This window comes from Taudactylus pleione, unplaced genomic scaffold (genome assembly GCF_031769625.1).
Source record: "Taudactylus pleione unplaced genomic scaffold, aTauple2 ptg000505l, whole genome shotgun sequence".
NCBI classification, from domain to species: domain Eukaryota; kingdom Metazoa; phylum Chordata; class Amphibia; order Anura; family Myobatrachidae; genus Taudactylus; species Taudactylus pleione.
The window spans coordinates 217,628-243,814 of NW_028284907.1; the positions used below are offsets into that span (position 1 = coordinate 217,628).

The following is a 26,187-nucleotide window of genomic DNA, read 5'->3' on the forward strand; positions in this document are numbered from 1 at the left end:
TGTTCCTATATCACTATTCCCTGTTCCTATATCACTATTCCCTGTTCCTATATCACTATTTCCTGTTCCTATATCACTAGTTCCTATATCACTATTTCCTATTCCTATATCACTAGTTCCTGTTCCTATATCACTAGTTCCTGTTCCTATATCACTATTCCCTGTTCCTATATCACTATTCCCTGTTCCTATATCACTATTTCCTGTTCCTATATCACTATTTCCTGTTCCTATATCACTATTTCATATTCCTATATCACTATTTCCTTTTCCTATATCACTATTTCCTTTTCCTATATTACTATTGCAGATTTATTATTGAACCGTATTTTTGGGAAACAATATGTTGATTGATCCACTCCCGGAATGTTCTTTTTATTATGATATACTGGTGGCGTCTATGATAATATTCTTGCTACATACATTTCTGTTCTAGTTCTGATAAGTGGAGGTCCGTCCAGCCTCAGTACAGAGGCTGCAGCCTCCACTCTGTTCTCTCCCTCCTGCTATCGTACGTTACTACTCTTATTTCTCTTGGGTTCCGTTACCGGAGTTTGTTCAGGGACAGAGTTATTTTTCCTTTGGGACGTAGTCTGTTCCCCCTCTAACCAGTTTTCCGAGACGTCGCCCTCAGAATTCTCTTTCTTCCTTTTCTTGCTTGGCTCTTCCTCCTGAGGAATGAATGAGAGTGTCAGCTCCAGAGCGCCACCTAGCATTAACATTTCACTGTATAAAGAGAACTGATAGAAGATAAGGAATTTTGATATTCACAGATAAATCCGTTTACGTACCTAATTTGGGGGACACTGCCAACCAAGGGGTGCAGAGGGGGCGCTGGGGCATTGAGCAACACTTGTTCATAGCTTCTCCCTCCCTCCTCTACACCCTATCAGCCCCTACTGACCCAACTGGAACCCAGTTTCAATTTAACAAAGCTAACTGGAGAGCCTGAACAAAAACATACTCAAAACAGTAAAATAGAAAAAAACTTCAGCGCTCACAGATTACACTTGTACTTTACAGTTACCTGCAGCCGTCAAAGATGAGAGGGGAAAAACTGCAACACCACAAAAAAGCATAAATAGAAAAACAGTACCGCGCTGGTTAAAGATATATCAATGTAATATGATGAATCGCAATAGAATTTAATACAATAAAAATATTAATGATAAAAATGAAAATAATAAAGATTAATCCTGCAAATGGATTTATAAAACAAACAATAGGAGATACATAATAAATAAACAATATAGACTAATCATACTGACAGAATAAAGCGCTATACTAATAAAGAAAAAGTGAAAAATGAGTTGTAGTTCACTAGAGAATTGTAAATGTTCTTTACAAGTTTCAAGAATGTTATGACCCGGGTTCATAATAAAAATTGTTTAACTCCAAAATGAGAAATTGTTTCCATCAGGATGTATGTAATACCTGTAGATCTTATATGCTTATACGGTAGATGCATCCGTGCAGTTTAGCTGGGAAAAGCGGGCGGCGGGAGGGGGAGTCTAGTGATCGGTATAGACTCCAGCGGCTAGATCTCACTGCGGCTGTGTGGTTCCCCACTAAGCCCCACAGATACCTAGGGTTAACACAGCCGCCCAGGCTAAGTATCGGGCACAAGCTGCCGGATTCCAATGCGGCTATGTGGACTTCCCGCCGGGCTGGGTGAAGATGTATATTTCAGGTGTCTCGGAGCACTCAGCTGGTGACGGGAATATTCTCACCACACAATATGGTATCACAGTCATGGTTCAAAAGAGCTCCCCACACTGGGGATGAACAGGTAATGGGATCCCCATTACCTGGAGTACAATGATGCCCCGGAGTTACACTTGAACTGCCTTTTCTGCCTCGCATAAGCCTGTTTATCCCCGGTGTGATGAGTTCTTCTGAACCGTGGACTGTAATACCATATTGTGTGGTGAGAATATTCCCGTCACCAGCTAAATGCTCCGAGACACCTGTGATATACTGTACATCTTCACTCGTGGAGCCTGGTGGGAAGTCACATTACTGTTTATCTATTTATACAAATAAATACTCAAACCAGATCCACCACTCACACCTTAGTGAACACAGGGCCTGATTCAGAGCCGTTCGCAATTTGCGGACGTTCGTTCAGGAAAAGGGGGTGGCTATTCAAATGAACCGTTCGCTCTTTGCGGTCTGTTGACGCCTCCATGTCTTAACGAGCGAACAAAACCTGCGGCCGCTATTTTGTAAAAAACGCCCCCTGGCCGCTCGCATCATACGTCATGTCCGCTATTTAATAGATTAATCGAGTACATCGAACAGCGTATGAACTGCTCGCTATTCTTGTGGCTGGTTTTTCCTACCACAATCTTGCGAGCAGTTCTGGCTATAAAATAACCAAGTGACGTGGTCGATGACGCTGCTGTTTTAATTATACACACCCTAAAAACGCCCGTTTTGACCTTTAAACACGCCTGCGTTCGGATCTCCACTCCCCGTTTTCAAGCACCTTCCCCTGTTACCACCAACTAACGCCTCATCCTGTCACTCAAAATAGCAGGCATTCGCTATTTAGCGAACAAATGATTTCTGGCCGCACTGACTGGTTCGCGCATGCGTATTAAAATCCGTACGCATGCGCAGATGTGAAAACATCGCTCCGAACGAGCGAACGGCCGCTTACGAGCGGCTCTGAATCAGGCCCACAGAGTGCTCAATAACAAGAGATATGGTAAGAACTTACCTTTGTTATCTCTGTTTCTACGAAGTCCATAGGGTCCACAGGGTTGACCTTGGGGTATAGCTGGATCTGGATCCACGGGCACCACGCAGTTAAAGCTTTTGCTGCTCCTAGGATGCACTTGGGTCCGTCCTCCTCTATACCCCGCACCTGAGCCACAGCACCTCAGTTGGTAAGCAGCCAAGGCCGGAGGAGGAGACTAAACAGAGAGAAGGAAGACTGGAACACACAAGAAACCATACTCACAGAAATGGGAGACGGAAAACCGGTGACCAGCCACACAGCCCATATGAAGCCAGGTGCGTCAGGTCGGGTGCCCTGTGGACTCTATGGACTTCCAAGAAACAGAGATAACAAAGGTAAGTTCCTACCATATCTCTTGTTTTCTACTTCAGCGTCCATAGGGGGTCCACAGGGTTGAACTTGGGGATGTCCCAAAGCAGTTAAACTAAGGGCGGGGACGCTCTTGCGCAGAAAGGAGAACCCGGCGCCTGAAGGATGCATCCTGAGAGGCAAAGGTGTCAAACGTATAGAACCTCAAAACTGTCTGAATGGAAGACCAGGTGGCTGCCTTACATAGCTGAACAGCAGAGGCGAAACGTCTAGCAGCCCAAGAAGGACGCACAGAATGAGTGGAATGAGCCTTAACAGAGGCCGGAACAAGTAACCCCTCCTGTGCATAAGCCTCACAAATAACAGAACAAAGCCAACGGGCTAACGTTTGTTTGTTGGCAGGCCAACCCTCCTGTGAAAACCAATGAGGACAAACAAAGAATCAGACTTCCGAACAGAAGAAGTCTGGTCCACATAAACTCTGAGAGCATGGACTACATCCAAGGAAGCCTCATCAGCTGAAAGATAAGGAGACTGAAAAGCTGGCACCACAAGTTCCTGATTAATGTGGAACTTAGAAACCACTTTAGGCAAAAACTCAGGACGAGTGCGAAGCACCGCTCTGTCCTGGTGAAAAATCAGACAGGGGGGACAACAGGAAAGCGCCCCCAATTCTGACACCCTCCTGGCTGAAACAATCGCCAGGAGAAAAACCGTCTTAACCGTCAACCACTTGAGTTCCACCGACTCAAGAGGCTCAAAAGGAGGACCCTGGAGGACCCGAAGGACCACCGTCAAGTTCCAAGGAGGCACGAAGGGAGGCTGGATTCGGAGAACACCCTGGAAAAACATCTGGCAGTGTAGCAATCCTTCGTTGGAACCACATAGACAACACGGACACATGAACCTTCAGGGAGGCAAGGCGTAAGCCTAGGTCCAAACCGGATTGAAGAAATTCCAAGATCCTAGAAACTCGAAACACCTGAGAATCATAGTTTCTGAACTCACACCACTGAAAGTAAGTGCGCCACACTCTATGGTAAATCCGTGCAGAAGCAGGCTTGCGTGCCCTGAGCATGGTACTAATAACCAAACCCGAGAAGCCCCGAGACCTTAAGACGGCTGTCTCAAGAGCCACGCCGTCAAAGACAGCCGACCCAGATCCGGGTAAAGGCAGGGCCCTTGAGACAATAGGTCCTGATGCTGAGGAAGAAGGTACGGAGCGTCGATGGCTCCTCAGATCGGAGTACCAAGGACGTCTGGGCCACGCTGGAGCCACCAGCACGAGCGTGCCGACGTCCTGCTTGAATTTCCTCAGGACCCGAGGTAGCAGGGCTATCGGAGGAAACAGGTACGCAAGTTGAAACGTCCATTTCACCGACAGCGCATCCACCAGACTTGCGCCTCTTGTCCTTGACCCGTACTCGGGCAACTTGTGATTGTGACAGGAGGCCATCAAATCCAGCTCCAGCAGTCCCCATCTGTCCACGAGTAGCTGGAACACCTCTGGGTGAAGCGACCATTCCCCGGGATGCACGTCGTGTACACCGCCCGCAGTTCCAGGATGTGCTTCTTCCGCAGTCCAACATCCCTGAAGCAACAATGAGCCTGTCACTGCCCCCCAATCCCGGAGACTGGCATCTGTTGTGAGCAGGACCCAGTCCAGGATCCAAAATGGGCGCCCTGAAGCCACCAACCCAAAGACTCCCGAACCTCCGGGGACAACACCAGCATCTGAGATCGGAACCGGTGAGGTAACCCGTTCCATTCTAATAGAATCACCTCCTGCAGGGACCTGGAATGGAACTGGGCAAATTCCACCATGTCGAATGCCGAAACCATGGACCCCAGAACTCTCACTGCCGAATGGGCCGACAGGTGGCAGCTGCTCAGGCAACTGTGTATCCGCAGTTGTAGGGAGGAGACCTTTTCCGGAGTCAGAAAGATCCTTTGTTGACGAGAATCGAGCAGGGCTCCCAAATGAACAATCGGAAGTGATGAATCAGGGAGGATTTTCTCCAATTTATCAACCACCTGTGCGCTTGCAGACAAGCGATCGTCAGGTGGAGATGTTGAAGCAGTACCTCCGGAGAGCTCGCCAAGCAAAAGGAGGTCGTCTAGATACGGCAACAGCCGTACATTCTGGCTCCGAAGATGTGCGGCCATGATCGCCATCACTTTGGCCTCTCCACGGCACCAAGGGTATTCACCAAAGGGTAGCGCCCGAAACTGATAGTGATGCTGTAGGATAGCGAACCTCAGATACCGCTGGTGTGAAGGTGCTATGGGAACATGGAGGTAGGCGTCCTGGATATCCAGGGAGACCATGTAATCCCCAGGTTCCATCGCCAGAATGATGGAACGTAATGTTTCCATCCTGAATTTGGGGACCCTGAGGAATTTGTTCAGAGACTTCAAATTGAGGATAGGGCAATGAGAACCATTTGGTTTCTGCACCAGAAACAGAGTAGAGTAGTACCCCGTCCCTCGTTATGATTGAGGAACGGGAACAATGACCCCTGCTTTCAGCAAGGACTCTATAGCTTCCTGAATCTGCAAAGCCTTAGTTTTGTCCTGGGAAGGATTCGTGCAGAAAAACTGGTGGGGCGGTCTGTACCGAAAAGACAGGGTGTACCCCTGGGAGACCACTTCTCGAACTCAGGCATCCGTGGTGGTATTGTGCCAGCACTGGGCAAATTGAAGAAGTCGGCCTCCCACTCTGAGGTCCCCCAGAGGGAGGCCCGCCCCATCAGGCAGAAGGTTTATCTTCCTGCTTGGAAGAAGGGTGCCTGGCACTCCAGGCCTGCTTCTTGGGCTTTGAGGCCATCTTAGTCGCCGACTGCCTCGGAAAGGACTGACACTTGGCCTTTCCCTGAACCCGAAAGGACCGAAAAGCTGAGCTCCTCACCTTAGCCGGCGCTGAAGCCGAAGGGAGGAAGGCAGACTTTGATTTGCCCAGAGTATCCACTATCTTGTCCAAATCTGGACCAAATACCAACTCACCATTAAACGGTAAGGCCTCCAGGCCCTTTTTAGAATCTGCGTCAGCCCTCCAGGACAGCAGCCACAAGGACCGACGTGCCGAAACAGCTGCAGCCGACACCCTAGAGGTCAGCAGGCTGGCATCTAACAATGCTTCCCCAATATAGGAAGCCGCATCTCTCATCTGTCCCAATAACGCTCTCTGGATATCCTGAACATCGTCTGGAAAAGTATCCTCTAAAGCGTTGGCCCAGCTCTCAACAGCCTTAGCCACCCAAGAGATGGCCATGGACAGACGGGCCACTGCCCCCGAGAGAGAGTAGATAGACTTTAAACAAGTCTCCACTTTCCTGTCCGTGGGATCCTTCAGAGAAGAGATAGACGGCAATGGCAAAGTAGCGCTTTTAACTAAGCGGATGACATGGGAATCCACCGCAAGTGGGGTTTCCCATTTCCTGCAATGAGCCTCAGGAAAAGGATAGTTGGATGCCAACCGTTTCTGTGGTTGGAATCTCTTGCTGGGCGATTGCCAGGCCCCCGCCATATGATCCGTCAACTGGTCAGACAGGGGAAAAACAGTCAAAGTTACCTTAGCCTTTTTAAAATTAGGATACTTCGACCTAGGAGCCGATGCATCCTCCTCTATGTGAAGGATGGCCTGCACCGTCTTAACCAATGCTGGCACATTAATGGAGGACCTAGTCTCCACTTCCTGGGCCATGGCATCCGAGTCGGTGTCCTCATGTATTTCTCCGTCATCTGAAGACACGTCCGTGTCCGTTAACTGCGCAGCCAGTGAAGCCATAACGGGGTGCTTGGACGCCTTTGAGGGCATGTCACTTTGTAACATCGACTGAAAAGCCGAAGAAGAGGCCGCCAGACTCTGAACAGAGCCGGAGAGTACATCCACCCAGAGTGGAGGAACCGCCTGAGGATACCCCTGAAAGGGCACCATGGACTGCTGCGTCACTGAGGGAGAGTGTACGTACACAGGCAACCCCAAATAAGGACCCACAGTCTGAGACCCGGGGGCAGACTGCAACAAATGCGGAATCCCCGGGGAATGGTAGGCTGGGGCAACGCCCTAGTAGGGTCTGCAGTCGGGACTGCTAAACGGTCCGCGACTGACGCCAGCACTTGCGAAAACATCGCCAAAGGAGGATCCTGCGCCGTAGGCGGTTTAGAGGAACCAGGCACTAGCTGGCACTGCCCGCACAGACCATCCTGTGATAAATCCTCCCTATCAACCCCTGCCGAACAGCGCCGGCAGGAAAACTAGGCTGCCTCCCCTGGCTAGTGATTAACCCCAGGGATGCTGGTTCCCATCCAGCAATTATTCCCTAGTGGTCCAGCGGTCACGCGGGGTATACCTGATGGGGAGCCCGCCGCCGCTACTAGCGCCTCCAGTCTGTCCCCAGAGACCGGCGGTGAGAGACTGCCTTTACCACGCGGACAACGTGATGCGCTGCCCGCGGCTTACCTGTCCCCGTAACTCCGGCAGCAGTCTGTGGGAGGTCCCGGACCCACGCTAGTACTGACTCCGGGGTCCCGCTGCGATCCCCAGATCAGTACTGGCATCGCAGCGCCAGCGGGGGTGTTGGAGCGGCAGCGTGGACGTCCGGATGGACAGTCTGATGCTGCCGCTCTGAAGAGTAAAAATAAATAAATAAAATCTTCTTACAAAAAAATAAAAATAAGCTTAGGGGCTGCTAATGCAGCACCACCACACCAGGGTGACCCGACTACGGCCGGGCACCAACTAAAACTGAGGTGCCTGTGGCTCGGGGGCGGGGTATAGAGGAGCTTTAACTGCGTGGTGCCTGTGGATCCAGATCCAGCTATACCCCAAGGTCAACCCTGTGGACCTTGAAGTACAAAAAGTGCACTTGGTCCCCACAATAGTACAGGTCTGACATCCATGCGCTGGGAACTGAAGATCTCCCGGAGAACTCGCTCAGTAATGTGCGTCATGTAAAATACAAGAATAAAACGCTAAAGCTGCTCCCACAGCTTATATGAAAACAGCGCCTCTCCAAGGGCACATAGGCGAAACTGGATTTCTATTGGCTCCGTAGGGGCTGATGAGATGCGCAGGGGAGGGGCTTGGTTACAAATAAGTGTGGTTCGATGTGGACCCCTAAGGAGCCTCTTTGCACACATTCAGCCAGTGCACCCTGGTAAGCGTCTGCACTCACCTCATCTCTGCTGCTGTCAGGTGATGGCTCGTCCTCCTCCGGCTCATCCTCCTCCTCCGGCTCATCCTCCTCCGCCAATAGTATTTCCTCTAAACTCCTCTCCTCTTCTCTCCGCTTCTCCAGTTCTATGATTGTCTCAGCCATCACCGCTTCGTCCTAATGGACAGAGAAAAGGATTCTGGGACATTAAATACAGGAAGGTTATTCCGTGTTGTGCATTCACTTGAATGATCAGATTGAAGCTTCTGACCCAGGAGCCTCCATGGTTTGGTCTGTACAGAAATCTAATGAAGATCCATGATACTTATGAAATGATTGGAGTCTAAGGACAGAGGCCGCAGCCTCCATCCTGTCCTCTGCCTCCTGCTATCGTACCTTACATTTCTGATTTTCCTTGGGTTCTGTTACCGGAGGTTGCTCAGGGGCAGATACCTTCATCCTTCTCCTTTCCCATTTGCTATTCCGTTTGAATGGAGCGGGTTCTTCCTCTTCCTCCAACCTGTTATCTAAATCGTCGCTCTCAGAGGCCTGATGGACAGAGAAATGGATTCTGGGACATTTCATACAAACAGGTTATTCCGTATTGCGCAGTTACTAGAATGCACTCAATGGAGGACGATGCGCTGGAGAACATTGCAATTACCATGGCCACCATTCTTATCTTCTCTTCATCATACTTCCTCCGTTCTGCCACCAGTTTCTTCCACAACTTCGCCCTCACCCTCTGAAAAACAGAAGTAAATATTTCTCACCCTGGTAGTTCCCGGTTACCTCCACGCCCTGCCACCGGAGCCCTCATTGGATCAGATTCATGGGGCTCCATCCAATTAGGTGCGAAGGGGGCAGGGTGCCGTTGGAACTGCATAGAAATACCGGCAACAGTGCAACAATTCTCCCCATTCATGGCCCGAACTCACCAAAACTGTTAGTGTGAAATACAGCTACACTTGCACACGCCACGAGTAATTCGCACCCAATTGGATCGAGCCCATTAAATCAGTTTTTGCCTCCAGTGGGCACTGTCAGGGAGGAAACATTGTATAATTTCCAGCCAAATGGCGCTACATGTCCAGCCCAGCGCAGCGCAGATAATACTGACCTTCCGTGGTACCTCCACTATCACAGCAACATTTGTGTGTTTTTTGTGGGATTCTCTATTTTTGTAGAAAGCCAGTTTCTCCTCCACCTGCTTCCGCAGCCTGCTGCCAAACTCACCGGTTGGGGTCTCTGAATAAAAGAGCACATTAGTCACTATGAACATTGGAGGAAATAGTTACCAGCCAAGACCTGAGCCTATAACAATAACCTGCAAACTAGACCATGTCCCCTGGGAACGTCCGCTCTGCTCAGAAAAAGATCATCAACATCATACATGTGGGGGATATACTGTTGCCGAAATATATTTACCATCTTGTCAGCATCAGGGGCAGTACAGAGACCCTGCCAGCGCCAGGCGCAGTACAGAGACTCTGCCAGCACCAGGCGCAGAACAGAGACCCTGCCAATACAAGGGGCAGTACAGAGACCCTGCCAATACCAGGCGCAGTACAGAGACCCTATAAGCACCAGGCGCAGTACAGAGACCCTATAAGCACCAGGCGCAGTACAGAGACCCTGTAAGCACCAGGCACAGTATAGAGACCCTGTAAGCACCAGGCACAATATAGAGACCCTGTAAGCACCAGGCACAATACAGAGACCCTGTAAGCACCAGGCACAGTACAGAAACTCTGTAAGCACCAGGCGCAGTAGAGACCCTGTAAGCACCAGGCGCAGAACAGAGACCCTGTAAGCACCAGGCGCAGGACAGAGACCCTGTAAGCACCAGGCACAGGACAGAGACCCTGTAAGCACCAGGCACAGGACAGAGACCCTGTAAGCACCAGGCACAGGACAGAGACCCTGTAAGCACCAGGCACAGGACAGAGGCCCTGTAAGCACCAGGCACAGTACAGAGGCCCTGTAAGCACCAGGCACAGTACAGAGACCCTGTAAGCACCAGGGGCAGCACAGAGACCCTGTAAGTACCAGGCACAGTACAGAGACCCTGTAAGCACCAGGTACAGTACAGAGACCCTGTAAGCACCAGGCACAGTACAGAGACCCTGTGAGCACCAGGTACAGTACAGAGACCCTGTAAGCACCAGGCACAGTACAGAGACCCTGTAAGCACCAGGCACAGTACAGAAACCCTGTAAGCACCAGGCACAGAACAGAGACCCTGTAAGCACCAGGCGCAGTACAGAGACCCTGTAAGCACCAGGCGCAGTACAGAGACCCTGTAAGCACCAGGCGCAGTACAGAGACCCTGTAAGCACAAGGCACAGTACAGAAACCCTGTAAGCATCAGGCACAGTACAGAGACCCTGTAAGCACCAGGCACAGTACAGAAACCCTGTAAGCACCAGGCACAGTACAGAAACCCTGTAAGCACCAGGCACAGTACAGAGACCCTGTAAGCACCAGGCACAGTACAGAAACCCTGTAAGCACCAGGCACAGTACAGAGACCCTGTAAGCACCAGGCACAGTACAGAGACCCTGTAAGCACCAGGCACAGTACAGAGACCCTGTAAGCACCAGGCACAGTACAGAAACCCTGTAAGCACCAGGCACAGTACAGAAACCCTGTAAGCACCAGGCACAGTACAGAGGGCCTGATTCAGAGCCGGACGCTATTTGTGCTCGCTCGTTCAGAAAAAGGGGCCGGCTATTTAAATTGAGCGCTCGCTCTTTGCGATCTGTTGAAGCCTCTATGTCTGAGCGAGCGAACGAATCATGCGCTCGCTATTTTGTAAAGACGCCCCCTGGCCGTTCGCATCATACGTCATCTCTGCTATTTATTAGATTAATCGAGTTCATCGAAAGACGTCTGAACTGCTCGCAGTGCCTGTGGTTGGATTTTCAAACCGCAATCATGCGAACAGTTCAGGCTAAGAAACACCCAAGTGAAGTGGTCGATGACGCTGCTTTGTTAATTATGCACACCCTTAAAACGCCCGTTTTGACAGTTTGGCACGCCTGCGTTCGGATCTCCACTCCCCGTTTTCAAGCACCTTCCCCTGTTACCACCCACAACGCCTCATCCTGTCACTCAAATTAGCAGGCACTCGCTATTTTGCGAACACACGATTTCCGACCGCACTGACTGGTTGGCGCATGCGCATTACGACCCAAACGCATGCGCAGATGTGCGAACATTGCTCGGAGCGAACGAGCGGCCGCTTACCAGCGGCTTTGAATCAGGCCCAGAGACCCTGTAAGCACCAGGCGCAGTACAGAGACCCTGTAAGCACCAGGCGCAGTACAGAAACCCTGTAAGCACCAGGCACAGTACAGAGACCCTGTAAGCACCAGGCACAGTACAGAGACCCTGTAAGCACCAGGCACAGTACAGAAACCCTGTAAGCACCAGGCACAGTACAGAAACCCTGTAAGCACCAGGCACAGTACAGAGACCCTGTAAGCACCAGGCACAGTACAGAGACCCTGTAAGCACCATGCACAGTACAGAGACCCTGTAAGCACCAGGCACAGTACAGAGACCCTGTAAGCACCAGGCACAGTACAGAGACCCTGTAAGCACCATGCACAGTACAGAGACCCTGTAAGCACCAGGCACAGTACAGAGACCCTGTAAGCACCAGGCACAGTACAGAGACCCTGTAAGCACCAGGCACAGTACAGAGACCCTGTAAGCACCAGGCACAGTACAGAGACCCTGTAAGCACCAGGCACAGTACAGAGACCCTGTAAGCACCAGGCACAGTACAGAGGCCCTGTAAGCACCAGGCACAGTACAGAGACCCTGTAAGCACCAGGCACAGTACAGAGACCCTGTAAGCACCAGGCACAGTACAGAGACCCTGTAAGCACCAGGCACAGTACAGAGACCCTGTAAGCACCAGGCACAGTACAGAGACCCTGTAAGCACCAGGCACAGTACAGAGACCCTGTAAGCACCAGGCACAGTACAGAGACCCTGTAAGCACCAGGCACAGTACAGAGACCCTGTAAGCACCAGGCACAGTACAGAGACCCTGTAAGCACCAGGCACAGTACAGAGACCCTGTAAGCACCAGGCACAGTACAGAAACCCTGTAAGCACCAGGCACAGTACAGAGACCCTGTAAGCACCAGGCACAGTACAGAAACCCTGTAAGCACCAGGCACAGTACAGAAACCCTGTAAGCACCAGGCACAGTACAGAGGGCCTGATTCAGAGCCGGACGCTATTTGTGCTCGCTCGTTCAGAAAAAGGGGCCGGCTATTTAAATTGAGCGCTCGCTCTTTGCGGTCTGTTGACGCCTCTATGTCTGAGCGAGCGAACGAATCATGCGCTCGCTATTTTGTAAAGACGCCCCCTGGCCGTTCGCATCATACGTCATCTCCGCTATTTATTAGATTAATCGAGTTCATCGAAAGGCGTCTGAACTGCTCGCAGTGCCTGTGGTTGGATTTTCATACCGCAATCATGCGAACAGTTCAGGCTAAGAAACACCCAAGTGACGTGGTCGATGATGCTGCTTTGTTAATTATGCACACCCTTAAAACGACCGTTTTGACCGTTTGGCACGCCTGCGTTCGGATCGCCACTCCCCGTTTTCAAGCACCTTCCCCTGTTACCACCCACAACGCCTCATCCTGTCACTCAAATTACCAGCCCCTCGCTATTTTGCGAACACACGATTTCCGACCGCACTGACTGGTTGGCGCATGCGCATTACGACCCAAAAGCATGCGCAGATGTGCGAACATCGCTCGGAGCGAACGAGCGGCCGCTTACGAGCGGCTTTGAATCAGGCCCAGAGACCCTGTAAGCACCAGGCACAGTACAGAGACCCTGTAAGCACCAGGCACAGTACAGAGACCTTGTAAGCACCAGGCACAGTACAGAGACCCTGTAAGCACCAGGCGCAGTACAGAGACCCTGTAAGCACCAGGCGCAGTACAGAGACCCTGTAAGCACCAGGCGCAGTACAGAGACCCTGTAAGCACCAGGCGCAGTACAGAAACCCTGTCAGCACCAGGCGCAGTACAGAAACCCTGTAAGCACCAGTCACAGTACAGAAACCCTGTAAGCACCAGGCACAGTACAGAAACCCTGTAAGCACCAGGCACAGTACAGAAACCCTGTAAGCACCAGGCACAGTACAGAAACCCTGTAAGCACCAGGCACAGATCAGAGACCCTGTAAGCACCAGGCACAGTACAGAAACCCTGTAAGCACCAGGCACAGTACAGAGACCCTGTAAGCACCAGGCACAGTACAGAGACCCTGTAAGCACCAGGCACAGTACAGAGACCCTGTAAGCACCAGGCACAGTACAGAAACCCTGTAAGCACCAGGCACAGTAGAGACCCTGTAAGCACCAGGCACAGTACAGAAACCCTGTAAGCACCAGGCACAGTACAGAGACCCTGTAAGCACCAGGCACAGTACAGAGACCCTGTAAGCACCCGGCACAGTACAGAGACCCTGTAAGCACCAGGCACAGTACAGAAACCCTGTAAGCACCAGGCACAGTACAGAGACCCTGTAAGCACCAGGCACAGTACAGAGACCCTGTAAGCACCAGGCACAGTACAGAGACCCTGTAACCACCAGGCACAGTACAGAAACCCTGTAAGCACCAGGCACAGTACAGAAACCCTGTAAGCACCAGGCACAGTACAGAAACCCTGTAAGCACCAGGCACAGTACAGAAACCCTGTAAGCACCAGGCACAGTACAGAGACCCTGTGAGCACCAGGCACAGTACAGAGACCCTGTAAAAACTAGGGCTAGAAGTATACATAAGTTAATACAGTCAAATGTCTTTGCGTATGACAATAATGTGTGGGCAGCACAGCGGTGTAATGAGGTTGTGGGTTCAATTCCAATCATTGACATAACTGTGTGGAGTTTGTATATTCTCCCTGTGCTTGCGTGGGTTTCCTCCGGGTGCTCCGTTTTCCTCCCCTACTCCAAAAATATACTGGTAGGTTAATTGGCTCCCACCAAATTTAACCGTAGTGTGTTTGTGTGTGTGCATGTGGTAGGGAATATAGATTGTAAGCTCCACTGGCGCAGGTGTGAGAGTCTATAATAATTTATAGTGTTTATTTAAAACATACTGTATGATTTATCAGAAAAAGCCATTTTCCTTTACACAAATATCATGAGATTGAACCACCATTATACTGAACGAGCAGTTACAAGACAACAGCAGCTGAAGGATCCCAGAATAGGATACCAAGTCTGGACACTGTGAAAAAACGACAAACTGAAGACGCATTGACACATACTATGTACTTGTTAAAACCAATCATATGTATTCTATTCTGTCAAACCATTTTAGGCAAATGTTTGTGACAGCAGTTTTCTGAACTTATAAAAGTCGTCTCAAAGAGGATGTACCTCTGAGAGCTAAGTGGATTCATCACAGTGTGTGTTGAGTTTCCTTATCTTCCCAGCCGGCTGTAAGGAGAATTGATAAAGCACCGGAGTAGTGTTTTGCATACCGTGATCCAGGGGTAGGAAGCCTCGTCACCCCAACACAGGGATTGATGTGAATGGCCAAATATTCTCTGTAAAAGCTCTGCGGGAATATGTGTGCGCCATATACATAACTAGTAATAAATAATATGAGAGATATGGTAAGAACTTACCTTTGTTATTTCTCTTTCTTCGAAGTCCATAGGGTCCACAGGGAGACCTTGGGGTATAGGTGATGGCTGGGACATTTGGGCACCACAAACTTAATTTTTCTCTCCCAGGATGCACCGGGCCACTCTCCCTATACCCCACCCCCGAGTCAGAGGCAACTCAGTACGTAATAAGCCAGAGGCCGGAGAATGAAAAAAAAAGAGAGAAGGAAGTCTGGAACACACACGAATCACATTCTCAAATAGAAGGAGACAAAAAAACGGTGACCAGAGCGAAGCCCATCTGAAGCTAGGAGCGTCAGGGTGGGTGCCCTGTGAACTTCGAAAAAAGAGATATCAAAAGGTAAGTTCTTACCATATCTCTCATTTTCTTCTTCAGGGTCCATTGGCTCCACAGGGAGACCTTGGAGATGTCCCAAAGCAGTCCTTTTAATGGTGGGGACGCTCCTGAGCTGACAGGAGAAACCGGAACCAATGGAAGCATCCTGAGAGGCAAAGGTATCAAATGCAAAGAAACTTAAAAAGGTCTGGACAGAAGACCACGTGGCTACCTTACACAGGTGGACAGCCAAGGCACCACGGTGAGATGCCCACCATGGACCCACAGACAAAGTAAAATGAGCAGTAACAGAAGGTGGAACAGGAAGGCCCTCTTGAGTGTAAGCCTCAGGTATCATCATAAGAATCCACCTAGCCAATGTCTACTTATTGGCTGGCCATCCCTTCTTGTGAAAAACCATAGAGGACAAACAAGGATTCTGACTTCTGAAGAGAACTGGTACAGTCCACATAAATCCTGAGAGCACGTATCACATCCTATGAAGCCTCACCTGCTGAGAGGTCTGGGGATTGAAAAGCCGGAACAATAATTTCCTTATTAAAGTGGAAAGTAGAGACTGCCTTAGGAAGGAACCCAGGGCGAGTTCAAAAACCGCCTTGTCCTGGTGAAAAATCAGAAATGGGGAGTGACAGGAGAGTGCCCCTAAGTCTGACACCCTTCTGGACGAAGCTATGATCCAAACCCGCTTGAAGAAAAGCCAAAATCCTAGGTATCCTAAATACCAGAGGGTCATAACCTGTGGGACTACACCACTGAAAGTAGGTATGCCACAGTGGTGAATTCCAGTAACAACACCCTGAGCCTAGGCACCACCCACTGCTTGAATCAGCCAATGACCCCCAGTGAGCTGGAGACGTTCCGCCCTCGGACCAATGGAAAGTAGATACAACTTGAAATTATACACACCCATAATTTCACTGTATAAATTAGGCTCCTCGGATCCAGAGTATTTGCTAGCTGTATTTCTACCAGTCATCTGGTGACGACTGAGCTCTGGATTCCAGGGATGGCGCATGCGAACGTAAGTAATACTGGTATTGTAACTCTGACTCTTTCTTGACCTATATTGTTTAAATAACCGGGAAAAAGGGAGCTGGAATGACGGGTCGCACCAAGGCTAATATCCATGCAGAACTTACCCTGTTATTCATATATTGGTAGTAAAATACTGATAGTCATACAGGGGTGCTACTCAGGGATGAGTATACGAATATCACAACAAGAGAAAGAAAAAGAAAGAATCCCCATAAGAGTGCACTATTTCTTGCCAATGTCAACTAAAATATAACTTTTATTAAATCGTTTAAATATCCACTATAGTGGTAACATTAAAAACACAACAAAATATACAAAAAAGGGGAGAAAAAAACATAATTAAAATAATACGTATAATACAATCTGGTGCTCAGTCAAATGTGTCCTCTTTATAAATACTCAATGGTATACCAAATGCTGACCTGTAAAGGTGCCTAATAGATAGTAAATATATATGTACAATCTTATATACCTGTGTCCCTAAGTGTGGTATAGCTTAATATCTATATATATGGAGTGCAAATGATATATAATCACACTCTCTGACTATTTCCCTTATAATAGAATAAATGCTGTAAATAGGGAATTAGTACCTTCCACATCTAATGTACACTCTGTATATATATGTGACCATGTATTCAATGGGCACTGACCATGTTGACATCACTAATCATATAATAATTGCTATGTCTATATCGTGATGACGCTGCCAACTCAGACAATATGAACTGTCTACAGTTTAAAACATTCCTTAGTGTGTATAACTGATATACTCTATATAGCTATCATATGCTCTGGCAGCGTGAGCGACTATAATATCAAACACTCCCAGTTCAGAGTATCTAATGAAGCTGCCGCATGTTCTGGCAGCGTGGTCGGCTATCAGCTGGAGCCCGCACTGACTCTGCAGTGTCGTGCGGCTTGCAGCTCCTCTCGTAGCCCCCGTAATGAGTCCACAATACGGGACATAGGATTCACATAGATATATTGTTACAAATTCCACAACACATTTGGAAACATATTTAACACATTATTAGACTGGCACAGTAAACGTCTGCCTTTTGAAAAAGCACAGCGAAACGCGCGTCAGGCGTTTACTGTGCCAGTCTAATAATGTGTTAAATATGTTTCCAAATGTGTTGTCAACAGATGTAGTGTGAGGTTAAATAGGATTCCATACCGCTGGGGTAACCCGTTCCACCAGGAGGGGATCAGTTTCTGCAGAGGCTTGGAATGGAACTGGGCATACTCTACCATGTCGAATGTCGACACCATGGATCCCAGAACCTGCATTGCTGAGTGGATTGACTCCCGGCAACTGTGGAGACATCTGCGTAATCACGTCTACAAATTGGAGAGCTTTTCTGTTGTCAGAAAAATCCTCTGTTGCTGGGAATCCAACAGTGCTCCCAGTTGGAGCATCCTTTGTGATGGAATAAGTGATGACTTCTTCCAATTGATTAACCACCCGTGAGTCTGTAGAACAGAAATTGTAAGCTGCAGATGTTGGTGGAGTACTTCTGGAAACCCTGCTAACAGAGGTAGTCTAGGTATGGTAGCACGCGGCCACCATGATAGCCATAACCTTGGTAAACACTCGAGGTGCAGTAGATAGGCCAAAAGGCAGAGCCCGAAACTGGAAATACTGATGTTGTATAGCAAATCGGAGAGAACGATGGTGAGAGGGTGTAATTGGTACATGCAGGTATGCATCCTGAATATCCAGCGATACCATAAAATCCCCAGGTTCCACAGCCAGTATGATGGAACGTAGGGTTTCCATCCTGAACCGAGGTACCCTGAGGAACCTGTTCAGGGACTTGAGATTGAGGATAGGCCGATGAGAGCCGTTCAGGTTCTGAACCAAAAATAGAGTGGAGTAATAACCTGTCCCTCGTTGAGGAAACGGGACCGGCACTATGACCCCTGCTTGGAGCAAGGATTGTATGGCTTTCTGGATCTGTAAGGCCTGTTCCTTGTCTGAAGGAGGGCCTGTGCAAAAAAACTGATGGGGAGGTCTTCTGTGAAATGAAAGGGAGTACCCTTGAGAGACCAGATCTCTTACCCAAGTGTCTGTGGTGGTTTGACACCAGTACTGGGTGAATCGAAGAAGTCGACCTCCCACCCGTCAAGCTGCGGGCTTATCCTCAGACTTGGAAGCCGGATGTCGGGCACTCCATGCCTGTTTCCTAGGTCTGGTAGCCTTTATGTTGACTGACGGCCTAGGAAAGGGCTGACCCTTAGGCTTTCCTTGGGGCTGATAGGACCGAAAGGATGAGGCCCGAGCCCCTGAAGGCTTAGGTGCAGAAGGCAGACACACAGACTTAGCTGCTGCCAATGTATCAACAATCTTGTCTAAATCAGGCCCAAACAAGATTTTACCATTATAAGGAAGAACTTCTAAACCCTTCTTGGAATCAGCATCCGCTCTCCTGGAGCGCAGCCACAAGGAACGGCAAGCTGACACCGCAGCAGTCGAAATCCTGGAGGTCAAGAGGCAGACATCCAAAGCAGCCTCATTAATACATGCAGCTGCATCACGGAGGTTACCTACAAGAGTTACCTGATCTCCAGGAACATCCATAGAAAAGGAATCCTCCAGGGAGTGTGCCCAAATTCCATGGCCCTGGCTACCCATGAGATAGCCATGGCCGGCCTAGCAGCTGCTCCTGACAGAGAGTGCAAAGATTTTAGGCAAACCTCTACCTTCATCATTCAGGAAAGATATGGACGCCATAGGCAGAGTAGCACTTTTGAATAAGCACGTAACATGAGAATCCGCCACAGGGGGTGTCTCCCACTTGGAACGGTGTTTCTCAGGAAAGGGGTAACAAAGGGCCAGGCGTCTTTGAGGCTGGTATCTCTTTCCAGGTGAACGCCAAGCTACCTCCATAAGATCCACAAGCTTATCAGATGAAGGAAATTCTGCAGAAGAAACCTTTATATCCTTGAATAAAGCATGTTTTGGCCAAGGAGCAGGTGGTTCGTCTTCCTCTATAACTAAGGCTGCACGTACAGCCCTAATTAGAGCTTGAATATTGATTTTTGACCTAAATTCCACTTCCTGAGAAGAGGGCTCTGAGTCAGAGACATCAACAACTTCTCCATCATAAGTGTCATGGTCATATAACGTGGACGGAGACGTCATCATATGCCGTTTAGTAGGTCTAGGGGAATTATCACCCTGTAACATAGCCTGGAGGGCAGTAGAAGTGGCTGCCAGGTTCTGTGCTGTGGTAGACAGAGCATCCATCCACGGTGGAGGAACAGATGGTGCCTGCACTGTAGCAACCTGTTGAAGCAGTCCCTGTGAGTGAAAACCCGACTGCTGCGGGAAACCCATAGGGGGAAAAGCAGAGGGTACCGCCCAACGTCCTGACAGTGCCTGAGCAAATGAAGCTCAAGGGGGTTCTTCCACCGGCACTGAGACAACAGAGGGGCCTGGAGGACCAGAACACTTGACACATAATCCATCCTGCATCATATCTCCCTCACCCAAACCTGCAGCACAACTCTTACATGACAGCAGAGTGGGCGCAGTAGTGAGCACGTCATCCTCATTGTCAGACATAATGGCTGAGGAGATGTACTTGGTATGTGACCTACCACACAAATATATCTTATAAATATGAGGTAATATAACCACCCTGACAGCACCCAGTACTGTAAGGGCAGGAGAAATGAGGAAAGGTATAGGAATATACTTGAAAAAAAAGATACAGACAGAGCTGGCACAAGTCACATACAATGCAGAAACCCCTGTACGATGGCACTACAGCAACTACACAGACTCAGTGTCTGGTAGGATACAGTGCTACATACGCTGACCAGGGGGTGAGGTACATAGGGGGACCGAGCTCCGCGACGTCCTGAGAGATCTGCAACAAGCCAGATAGAGAAAATGGCCGCCAGAGACCTCAGAGTGGGCGTGCCCGTGGGAGGAGTATTGTTGCAGACAGACCAGACCTAACTGGAAGGCGCGTTTAGCTAAGAGGAGGAGCCGCTACCTCCCCTGGCCGGCAATTAACCCCTGGGATGCTGGATCACACGTAGCATATGGTCCCTGTGGTCGCGCAGGGGTACTGGTGGCCTAGCTCCACTTGCCGTCATCCAGTCTGTCCCCTGAGACCTGGGGAAAAGGACTGGAACACGTTGTGAACCACCTTACCTGCTCCCCGTAGATCCGCCTGCAGTCAGGGAGTCTCGCGAGGTCTGGCTAGCACAGACCTTGGGGGTTCCCACCGCCATCCCCAGATCAGTACTGGGGTCGCGGCACGGCAGGATGACGGAGCGGCAGCACGGACGTCAGATGGACAGTCCGGCGCTGCCTGCTCTAAGTTATTTCTTGTTACAAATACAAAGAAAATCTTCTGGGGCTGTAAAACAGCCCCCACTGCGTTACAGTGACCCGACTCCAACCGGGCACCCGACGAAACTGAGGTGCCTCTGGCTCGGGGGCGGGGTATAAGGAGAGTGGCCCGATGCATCTTGGGAGAGAAACATTAACTGCGTGGTACCCAGATGTCCAAGCCATCACCTACACCCCAAGGTCTCCCTGTGGAGCCTATGGACCCTGAAGAAGAAATAAACTACTAACCATACTTGTGATGACTGGGTGTAAGCGGTACAGTGCCCGCCTGAATAGAGCCGGAAGAACCAAAGACGTATGTATTAAGCGGCCCATACACGGTGCAACAGGCACTGTGCGATGCGACAGGGGATCCGACATCCGATGTATCTGGCGGTTCCCACACACGGTGCGATCGGGTGGCCAACCGCCCGATATGCCGGCTCTGCCCTCCACCACCCGCATAGCGCTGCACATCGCATCCCCTGATCGACTGAACCTGCAGTAAGACCTGGGGGTGCCATGTACGACCGCACGGTGCGATATAGCAGCCAAATCGCACCAATCCGTGGAATCTGATGATTTATCGCACCGGGTGTGGCCGGCTGCAGACTACTCTGGGTTACGTGCCTGCAATATAGAGAATTATTCAGCAAGGCATAACGGCAACACTGTGGTTATCTTGTGTCCCTGGTAACATGTATTCTCTATAACCATGGAACAAGGAGCACGGAACTGTGCAAACTAGGGAGAACAAGCTGTGTGCGCTGAGAGACCTATGTATGCGCACAGCGAGACAGGAAAGTGATACATGAGACCCTTTATGTAACATAATACTGTCATTGCCTAATATACCACACTATAATATTATTCCAATAGATATACGAGACCTTGCTGAGGATACAAATTAAGTTACAAGCGGTAAAACTAATCTAACTGACCTAAAGAAACCGCCATTCATTAGCATATATTCGCAGCGGCCGGGCGCGTGCAATCTTGTACTGCGCATGGTCAGAAATCTAGGAGTAATCTTTTTGAAAAACGTGAAAAGACTTCTTGGCTGCGACTGGGATTTAACTCACAGGGACAGAGGGATGTGTCAACCGCACGGCATTCTGGGAAGCGATTTCAGCAGTGACGCCGGCCTTCACAGATAGCGACATCACTGCCTGGGGGCCGGAGAAGGGATCTCCTCTGAAATCACAGAGGGACGCAGCAGCAGCGGCAGATACAGTCGCACCCCGTGCATTTCGTAAGTGCGCACGCGCCCATATAGAGATCTACGAAAGAATCATGCAACAGCGAGAAGCTATTTTTTCGCCACACAAAACTTAAGCCGGGTACACACGTAACGATGCGAGTACCTGGCGGTGTCGGACGCAGCGGACCTGCCTGGGGTGCCGCATCGGTAAGTGCATAGACGCTTCCCGATGCCAGCAACGATGGTGGAAGGGAAGAAGGCGGTAAGCTGGCATCGCTAACGATATCCCCAGGTTAGGCTGCAAGTACAAACCACTGGGGACACCGCGGGAGCGCGCATCGTTGATTGTACAGTGCGTACACACTGGACGATTTGGCCATATCGGTAAGAAATGTCGTTATCGTCCATATCGTTAATAAATATCGCGCAGCGTGTACGGGGCTTTAGTACTTCTCTCACATATTATATAATCACATATATTATTTGATTATATAATATGTGAATGGTTTGGATGTGGATACTAAGTGGCATATTCAATTAGCCGCGATAAGCCGTTATCCACTAAAAGTTTTCGCCGGTGACGGCAACTTGCCAGGTGAAAACTTATCCCTGTATTCAATTGCAAAGAGTTTTCGCCGGTGCGGAAACTGAATGCGTTGTTATCGGCGGAAAAGAATCGCCTCTGAATGCAGGCGGGAAAAAACGCAGTTTTGGGGTTTAGGAGTGCAAACTTGCGGGAACCCCCCTGCAGCCTTGGGACAGTCCCCCAAAGGTAAACTGTCAAAAAAAATAAAAAAAAACCCTTAAGAGCTTCCCAAAAAACAACTTCGAAAAAGGGGGCGAAATAGTACAAAGTTGGGGGATAAACTTAAAAACTAGCGAAAAAGACTCCAGTGGGGCCCCCAAGTATGCACCAGGTGTTTTATACAAGAGATACGGTAAGAACTTACCTTTGTTATCTCTGTTTCTACGAGGTCCATAGGGTCCACAGGGTTGACCTTGGGGTATAGCAGCCAAGGCCGGAGGTGGAGACTAAACAGAGAGAAGGAAGACTGGAACACACAAGAAACCATACTCACAGAAAATGGGAGACAGAAAACCGGTGACCAGCCACACAGCCCCTATGAAGCCAGGTGCGTCAGGACGGGCACCTTGTGGACCTCGTAGAGACAGAGATAACAAAGGTAAGTTCTTACCATATCTCCTGTTTTCTACTTTAGGTTCCATAGGGGGTCCACAGGGTTGACCTTGGGGATGTCCCAAAGCAGTTCAACTAAGGGCGGGGACGCTCCTGTGCTGGAAGGAGAATCCAGCGCCCGAAGGATGCATCCTGAGAGGCGAAGGTGTCAAACGCATAGAACCTCAAAAATGTCTGAATAGAAGACCACGTGGCCGCCTTACATAGCTAAACAGCGGAGGCGCCACGTCTAGCAGTCCAAGAGGGACCAACAGACAGAGTAGAATGAGCCTTAACAAAGGCATGAACAGGCAAACCCTCCTGTGCATAAGCCTCACAAATAACAAAACGAAGCCAACGGGCCAAAGTCTGTTTGGTTTTCACAAGAGGGGTTGGCCTGCTTCCAAAGAGGACAAACAAAGAATCTGACTTCCAAATGGAACTAGTCCGATCCACGTAGACATGGAGAGCACGGACTACATCTAAGGAAGCCTCACCAGCTGAAAGATTAGGTGACTGAAAGGCCGGTTCAACAAGTTCCTGATTAATGTGGAACTTAGAAACCACTTTAGGCAGAAAACCTGGACGAGTGCGAAGCACCGCTCTGTCCTGGTGAAAAATCAGAAAAGGGGGACGACAGGAAAGCGCCCCCAATTCTGACACCCTCCTGGCTGAAGCAATTGCCAGGAGAAAAACAGTCTTAAATATCAACCACTTTAGTTCCACCGAATCAAGAGGCTCAAAAGGAGGACCCTGCAGGGCCCGAAGAACCACCGCCAAGTCCCACGGAGCCACTGGAGGCACAAAGGGAGGCTGGATTAGAATAACACCTTGGAAAAAGGTGTGAACATCTGGCAGTGTAGTGATCCTACGTTGGAACCACACAGAAAGTGCAGACACATGAACCTTCAGAGAGGCAAGACGTAAGCTTAGGTCCAAACCTGACTGAAGAAAAGCCAAAATCCTCGAAACCCGGAACGTTTGAGGATCATAGTCTCTGGACTCACACCACCGAAAGTAAGTGTGCCACACTCTGTGGTAAATCAGTGTGGAAGCAGGCTTGCGTGCCCTCAGCATGGTACTAATAACAGAGCTTGAAAAGCCCAGAGATCTTAAGACGGCTATCTCAAGAGCCACGCCGTCAAAGACAGCTGACCCAGATCCGGGTAAAGGCAGGGTACCTGAGACAACAGGTCCCGACGCTGAGGTAGAAGGTACGGAGCGTCGATGGATTGGGTCCGCAGATCGGAGTACCAAGGACGTCTGGGCCAAGCTGGAGCCACCAGCAGAAGCGTGCCGCCGTCCTGCTTGAATTTTCGCAGAACCCGAGGCAACAAGGATATTGGAGGAAACAGATACGCCAGGTGAAACGTCCACTCTATAGCCATCTGAATCTGCAAAGCTTTGGTTTTGTCCTGAGAAGGACTCGTGCAGAAAAACTGGTGGGGCTGTCTGTGCCGAAAAGACAGGGCGTACCCCTGGGAGACCACTTCTCGAACCCAGGCATCCGTGGTGGTATTGTGCCAGCACTGGGCAAATTGAAGAAGTCGGCCTCCCACTCTGGGGTCCCCCAGAGGGAGGCCCGTCCCATCAGGCAGAAGGTTTATCCCTCCTGCTTGGAGGAAGGGCGCCTAGCACTCCAGGCTTGCTTTTTGGGCTTAGAGGTGGCCTTGGGCGCCGACTGTCTCGGGAAGGACTGACCCTTGGCCTTACCCTGAACCTGAAAGGACTGAAAGGCAGAGCTCCTGACCTTAGCATGCGTTGTAGTCGAAGGGAGGAAAGCGGACTTGGATTTAGCCAGAGTATCCACTATTTGGTCCAAGTCTGGACCAAATACAACTCCCCATTAAAGGGTAAGGCCTCCAGGCCCTTCTTAGAATATGCGTCTGCTCTCCAAGAGCTCAGACACAAGGACCGTCGAGCGGACACTGCTGCCGACGAAACTCTAGAGGTTAGTAAACTTGTATCTAAAGACGCTTCCCCAATATAGGAAGCAGCATCTCTCATCTGTCCAAATAACGCTCTCTGGACATCCGGAGCATCATCTGGAAAGGTATCCTGTAATGCGTTGGCACAGCTCTCAATGGCTTTAGCCACCAGGGAGATGGCCATGGATGGATGGGCCACTGCCCTGAGAGAGAGTAAATGGACTTTAAAAAAGTCTCCACCTTCCTGTCCGTGGGATCCTTCAGGGAGGAGATAGACGGTAAGGGCAATGTAGCGCTTTTGATTAAGCGGGTGACATGGGAATCCACCGCCGGAGGGGTTTCCCACTTCCTGCAATGAGCCTCAGGAAACGGGAAGTTGGATGCCAGCCGTTTTTGTGGTTGGAATCTCTTACTGGGCAACTGCTAGGCCCCCGCCATATGATCCGTCAGCTGGTCAGACAAGGGAAAAACAGTCGAAGTCACCTTAGCCTTCTTAAAATTAGGGTACTTTGACCTAGGGGCCGGAGCATCATCCTAACCAATGCCGGCACATTAATGGAAGACTTAGTCTCTACCTCCTGAGCCGTGGCGTCCGAGTTAGTATCCTCATGTACCTCCCCGTAATTTGAAGACACGTCAGTGTCCGTTAAATGCTCAGCCTGGGCAGCCAGCACTGGGCGCTTAGACACCTTTGGAGGCATGTCACCTTGTAACATTGACTGAAAAGCCGAACACGAGGCCGCCAAACTCTGTACAGACCTGGAGAGTACATCCACCCAGGGTGGAGGAGCCGCCTGAGGGAAACCCTGAAAGGGCACCACAGACTGCTGCGTCACTGGGGTAGACTGAACATACATAGGCAACCCCGTATACTGACCAACAGGCTGAGACCCGGGGGGGAGACTGCAATAACTGCGGAATACCCGGGGAATGGAGGATGGTCGGCAGGGGCAACGCCCCAGTAGGGACAGCAGTCGGGATTGCTAGACGGTCCGCGATTGACACCAGCACCTGTGAAGACATCGCCCAAGGAGGGTCCTGCGACATAGGGGGTTGAGAGGGACCAGGCAATAGTTGGCACCGCCCGCACAGACCATCCTGTTATAAATCCTCCCTATCCACTCCCGCAGAACAGTGTCTGCAGGAGAACAACACAGGAGCCACAGAGCGCTCAATCTCCTCATCAGACATGGTGGAATATATAAATTTAATGTATATATATATATATATATATATATATATATCTATCTCACAATAGAGAAGTATGGTGTTTAACACATGC

The 26,187-nt window shown here is 49.9% G+C and overlaps 1 protein-coding gene and 1 non-coding gene across 2 annotated transcripts in view; both read right to left on the reverse strand.

Moving 5' to 3' along the window:
- Positions 1-26,187, reverse strand: part of LOC148501709 (uncharacterized) — a 288,055-nt gene that overhangs the window by 2,777 nt on the left and 259,091 nt on the right. Inside the window, exons 26-30 of the mRNA XM_088450064.1 lie at positions 9,329-9,456; positions 8,873-8,953; positions 8,605-8,757; positions 8,230-8,385; positions 549-671 (exon numbers count right to left, since the gene is read on the reverse strand). Coding sequence (XP_088306190.1) covers positions 549-671; positions 8,230-8,385; positions 8,605-8,757; positions 8,873-8,953; positions 9,329-9,456 — 641 coding nt within the window. The remainder of the gene's footprint in view (positions 1-548; positions 672-8,229; positions 8,386-8,604; positions 8,758-8,872; positions 8,954-9,328; positions 9,457-26,187) is intronic.
- Positions 9,209-9,279, reverse strand: LOC148501710 (small nucleolar RNA SNORD57). The gene has a single exon (XR_015870028.1). It is a non-coding gene; the product is annotated as a small nucleolar RNA SNORD57 (small nucleolar RNA).